Here is a 5556-nt window from a genome sequence, read left to right as displayed (position 1 = left end):
TAGAAACTCTTGTTTACAGGCTGTATCTCCTTGCAGAGTCACTCCTTTCCCCCAGTTGTAAATAGGGGTAAAAATACTTACCTTGCAATGTTGTTGGGAGATTTAAAAATATTTGTACGTGGGCACAGTGGCTCACCTCTGTAATGCCAGCACTTTGGGAGGCTGAGATGGGCAGATCACTTGAGCCCAGGAGTTTGAGACCAGCCTGGACAACATACCAAGACCCCTTTCTACAAAAAAAATAAAAAAATTAGCCAGCTGTGGTAGCACGCACCTGTAACCCCAGCTACTTGGGAGGCTGAGGTGGGAGGATAGCTTGAGGCCTCCTTGAGGTCGAGCCTGCAGTGAGCTGAGATTGTGCCCCTGCACTCCAGCCTGGGCGAGGTAGAAAGACCCTGTCTTAAAATATATATATATATATAAACACCTTCGCTCAGGAAATAATAAACAGGAATTCCTACCACAGCCTTTTAAGCTTTCAGCTTGCACACACAGACACAAAGTCAACATGTAACGAACTGTTCAGGCTACCCAAACCAGACAAATGGCCCCAGGAAGACCAGGAGCAGACCGTAACCGTAATCATCTTCAAATATCCATACCCCAACTTGACCAAAGGAGGCCTCTGCAGAGGCAACTGAATAGTCTTTCAGGAAAGGCTAGCTTATTTTGGTCCAAGTGGGAGAGAAAGCGGGCAATCCGGCTGGTGTAAGGGCTGAGTTGGCCCAGCAGAAATGACCAGGCCTTACCACAGGCTAACAACACCTGCCCTTGGCAAACGAACGCCAGCTCGGGATTTCTGTAGCTTCAGCCAGCTTTGTCCTTTGTGATGGTGCCACCTAGCGAGGGTCCGGAGGCACTACCTACTCCCGGCAACTGCCAGGACCACTGCGACAAGGTGTTAGCCATTTAGGCCTAGGAAGGGTAATGGGGTCCACCCAAGTCAGCACCCTTCCATGACTCCGTAAAGGAAGCCCATGCTGTCCTTCCCCCAACCTCGTCCAGACCCATGGGGTCTGAAAAGCGCGAAAGGCCAGATATTGACTAACACTTGTACATAACCGAGCAGTGATCTATTATCATTCCTCATTTTATGGTGTCCTCGCATCGAATCCCTCCCTGGGAATAGGAAAAACAGGCATCATCCTCATGAGAGCCATTGTACAGATGAGGAAACTGAGACTTGGCGGGAAAGTGGTTAACCCAAGGTCACAAAACGCCATCAGAGAAAGGGCTGGACGAGAATCCCCGCCACTTGCATTCCGGTCCCCGGCTTCTACCCCGACCACACACCCCTCAGTATGAAGACGCCGCATGCCCACCCCCACGGGGACCAGAGGCTCCGGTATCCTGCGCCGAAGACCAGCATGGGGGCGCAGGATAAAGACTGCACGGCGAAGACCGCACTTCTTTCTTCTCTGTCCATGGAGCGCCGGGCACGCTCGTCACGGCTCGGGGGCGGGGGAAGCGGGGCCCGAGGCAGGAAACAGCGTCCTGCGCGGGTAGCCCCTGGGAGCACGCGGCGCCGGGTCACGTGAGAGGGGAGCGCAGGAGAAGGGGCGTCGCGCGCAAGCACGCACGACGTACGCAAACGCGCACAGAGGCGCTCACAGAGGCAAGCCCCAGACCCCGGGTCACATGTGGAGGGTGGCAGGCGAGAACAGGGGGGCGGGAAAGACGGAGAGATCACGTGGAGGAGGCCAGAGCAGGGAAGTCACGTGAGGGGACGGAGGCGGGGCCGCCCAGAAGGAGGAGGAGGAGGAGGGGCGCGCGGCTTCCGGCGGCTGGGGGGGGGGGCCCGCGGGGGGGGGGGGGGGGGGGCCTGTCCGGGGGGGGGGGGCGGCGCCATCTTGGCGAAGGGGGGATCAGGAAGTGCGGACCGCGGCGGCGGCGGCGGCGGCGGCGGAGCCCGGAGCGGAGGCCGGAGGCTCCCGGCCCGCCGGCCCCGGAGCGGAGCGGAGCGGAGGATGCAGCAGCCGCAGCCGCAGGGGCAGCAGCAGCCGGGGCCGGGGCAGCAGCTGGGGGGCCAGGGGGCGGCGCCGGGGGCCGGGGGCGGCCCAGGGGGGGGGCCCGGGGCCGGGGCCCTGCCTGAGGCGAGAGCTGAAGCTGCTCGAGTCCATCTTCCACCGCGGCCACGAGCGCTTCCGCATTGCCAGCGCCTGCCTGGACGAGCTGAGCTGCGAGTTCCTGCTGGCTGGGGCCGGAGGGGCCGGGGCGGGGGCCGCGCCCGGACCGCATCTCCCCCCACGGGGGTCGGTGCCTGGGGATCCTGTCCGCATCCACTGCAACATCACGGTGAGGACCCCCTCTCGTGCTCCTCTGTGGGGGCCCCTTGTCAGGGACCCAGGATCACTCCATCCAGCTTTTTGCTCTTGAAGGACCTGGGAGGCCGAAGCCCCTCTTAGGGCTCAGCTCTTTCTCTCCAGGTTACATTTGTTTCTGCTGCTAGAGGTTATGCGGTGCACCCAGAATGTCTACCATTGACCCCGATAGTGAGGGACACCCCGACATATGGCGCTTAGACTACCCGTTTCCACCAACCCACCCACCATCCCAAGGTTCACGATTTTGGCTCTTTTTGGCTACTCCTCCACAACTTTATCTTGCTACCTAGGAATGCACCTTTCTTCCCCTTACTCTTATTTCAAGATATTAGGCCTCGGCACTGATCCTAGCTGCAAAGACCTGGCCTGAAACCCTCTGCACATTTCAGTGATGCCCCCTTCTCAGTAGTACCTCTGACTTAGGAGGTTGCCACCTGTGGGATCCCCGCCTAGGTATCCCTCAGGCAGCCCCTCTTGCTCTCTCAACTTCACCAAGTGATAGTTTGCAATTCGTTGACTCCTCTGCCTTCTCTCCTTTTAATTCTCTCTTTCTGGTGTAACCTCTAACTCTCCTCTTTTTGCCTCAGCTGGTAGCAGTTCTGCCACTCCCCTCCCTGTTCCCTGTGGATATGTCCATTTGCCCTGGGTTGTTGCTTTTCCTGGTAATGATAGTGATGTGATGTGCCAGCGCTACCCCCATTTATTCTAGGCAGTAACAGTTCCATTTCTCCCCTGTGAGCGTCATTCCATCCTAGGCATACACCTTACATGTCTCCTGCCTGATCTACCCTCAGACATCCCTTGAATAGAGAATTGGCTTCTGCTAATTTGGGAATGTCTGGTACTGCATGGTATAGCACTTACATTGGTTGGTGTTACCTGCTGTGATGGTATTCTCTCTACCGGAGCAGTAGCTGAAATGCTAGCAGACAGTACTTTATCCAAGCAGACAGACCTAATCGGAGTAGCCTGGGGAAAGGCAGAGTTGTGAATTCTCTGCTACTTGGGGGACTGAATTCAACTTACATGGTGTTTTCTGTCCGTTTTCTCAATCAGACCAGGTTAAGGTTTGGTGAGGTAAAGCCTCAGTTTGGATTGATTGGTGACCCACCAAAACTCGTATGTCCCATTTCTCTTTCATTTCCTTTCTCTTTTCCTGCTAGAAACTTAAAATTGAAAGACTAGGAGTGGCTTAGTCAAGTGAAGACTTGGGCATCTTTGATAATTATTTTTCCTTCAGCATTGAGGATTAGAGTCATGACAATGCTAAGATACCCAGTGGAGGTGGATAAGGTTTCCCTGGCTTGTGTGGGAACCTCAAGAGTTAATTTTGTTCCTGAATTAAGCTTCTAATTCCTTAAGGGTAGGTTTGCCCCCATCCAGCTGCTCTTTCTGTTGCCAGAGGCCATTTACTGCTTTTGTCCCTGGCAGGAAGTTAAATTTAGGGGGTCCTCAGCCAGACTCTCCATGGCTATAAAGGATACTTGGCCTAAACTAGTCCCCTTGGTTTGGGCAGAGGGGGAGTCTGGTCAGGCTGCATTTGGCACCGTGGCTCAGGAATGCTGGGAATGTCAGAAGCGTAGGCTTTCTCCCAGCCTGCCATGTGGAGCCCTACAGCCCACGCCTGGACTGAGAAGGTGGCAGGTTCCCAAGGGAGAGGTGGGGAGAATTGGTCTTTGAGGGGCTCTTCTGGGAGCAGTGTGGGTAGATTCTTGCCAGTACCCTTTTACTCTTGGGTTCTGGAGATACAGTCTAGTTTTTTTACTTTCCTACAGAACTCTGCTTTTTTCACTTCAGTGTCATTGTGATGAGGTGATCCCTTCCTCAGCCCATTCTGGAGTTTGAAAAGCAAGCTTGGAGGACTCTGTTCTGGGTCCAGGGAGAACCTGAAGTCTAGAACTTGTATAGGCAGTGCAGGAGATGAGGACTACCCCTTCGCTGTTAGCCAAGTTTGGCTGTGCTAGGTTTCCTGGTTTGTACTCTCAAGGAAAGAATGAAAAGGTTCCAGTCTGCTGCTTGGAAAGGGTCATCCCAGGGACTGTTTTTCGTCCAGTTTAGAATTTGTGGTGAAGCTGCTTGGTTAGATGCTGACCTGAGTTGGGCTTTTATGTGTGTGTAGGGGGTGGGGGTGGGAAGAAAAGGGGCTAGAAGTCTTGGGGGGAAGAGGACAGGCAAAATTTGGCTTTTCCCAGAGTCACCCATTTTGATTGCTCTTGTTGCTCTTTTCCCTTCAGGAGTCATATCCTGCTGTGCCCCCCATCTGGTCGGTGGAGTCTGATGACCCTAACTTGGCTGCTGTCTTAGAGAGGCTGGTGGACATAAAGAAAGGGAATACTCTGGTGAGGGGGCCACAGGGTAGGGGTGCATTTTGTTCCTATGAGGCCCATGCCACAAAAGCATCCTGTGAAAGGGATCCTGAAAAGTGGACAGTACACAGCTCAACATTTAGGGTACGATCTCTCAGGGGAGTTGCTTACCGAATCCAGAGGGAGACCCTGCACCGGCCCCGGGATTGGTCCATCAGGAGACTCATTCCCACCGCCACTTTGCCCATAAGGCTTAGAGAACTAGGTATTGGTGTGGGGCCTGAACTAAGCTCATTCATGTACTTGTCCAGATTGGAGTGGGGAAGGAGTATTTGATATCTCTGTGCTCCCCTACCTGTAGCTATTGCAGCATCTGAAGAGGATCATCTCCGACCTGTGTAAACTCTATAACCTCCCTCAGCATCCAGATGTGGAGATGCTGGATCAACCCTTGCCAGCAGAGCAGGTGAGCAGCTGAGGAGCCTCGGGCCCTGTTGTGCAGAGTTGCCCCACAGAGTACTCAGTAAATAAATGAGACAAATCTGCAGTAGTTTTTCTCCATCCCCACCAGCTCCCAAAAACGTACATGTCTTATGACTCTCACCCTTGTTCTTCTCCAGATGGGAATCTTCTCTTGCTGAATAGGGCACTGGTAGCTTCATCTCTCATATCAAAACTCACTCTCATGGGCAGCATCCCAAATGTTGAAAGGGAGCAGGGGAATTTTGAAAGGGAGCAGGGGAATTTTTTTTTTTTTTTTTTTTTTTTTTTTTTTGAGACGGAGTCTGGCTCTGTCGCCCAGGCTGGAGTGCAGTGGCCGGATCTCAGCTCACTGCAAGCTCCGCCTCCCGGGTTTACGCCTGTAGTCCCAGCTACTCAGGAGGCTGAGGCAGGAGAATGGCGTAAACCCGGGAGGCGGAGCTTGC

The 5556-nt window shown here is 54.3% G+C and overlaps 1 protein-coding gene across 1 annotated transcript in view; it reads left to right on the top strand.

Annotated features, from left to right (window-relative positions):
• The first annotated feature begins 1909 nt into the window (after positions 1-1909).
• The window catches only part of UBE2Q1 (ubiquitin conjugating enzyme E2 Q1), an 11231-nt gene continuing 7584 nt past the window's right edge, over positions 1910-5556 (top strand). Inside the window, 4 exon segments of the mRNA XM_025395596.1 lie at positions 1910-2060; positions 2062-2295; positions 4559-4663; positions 4992-5096. Of these exon segments, the coding sequence (XP_025251381.1) occupies positions 1968-2060; positions 2062-2295; positions 4559-4663; positions 4992-5096 (537 nt within the window). The 5' untranslated portion in view covers positions 1910-1967.

Source organism: Theropithecus gelada, chromosome 1 (genome assembly GCF_003255815.1).
Source record: "Theropithecus gelada isolate Dixy chromosome 1, Tgel_1.0, whole genome shotgun sequence".
In the NCBI taxonomy this organism is placed as follows: Eukaryota; Metazoa; Chordata; class Mammalia; order Primates; family Cercopithecidae; genus Theropithecus; species Theropithecus gelada.
Note: the sequence above shows the minus strand (reverse complement) of the source record. Positions and strands in the feature narration are given on the sequence as shown.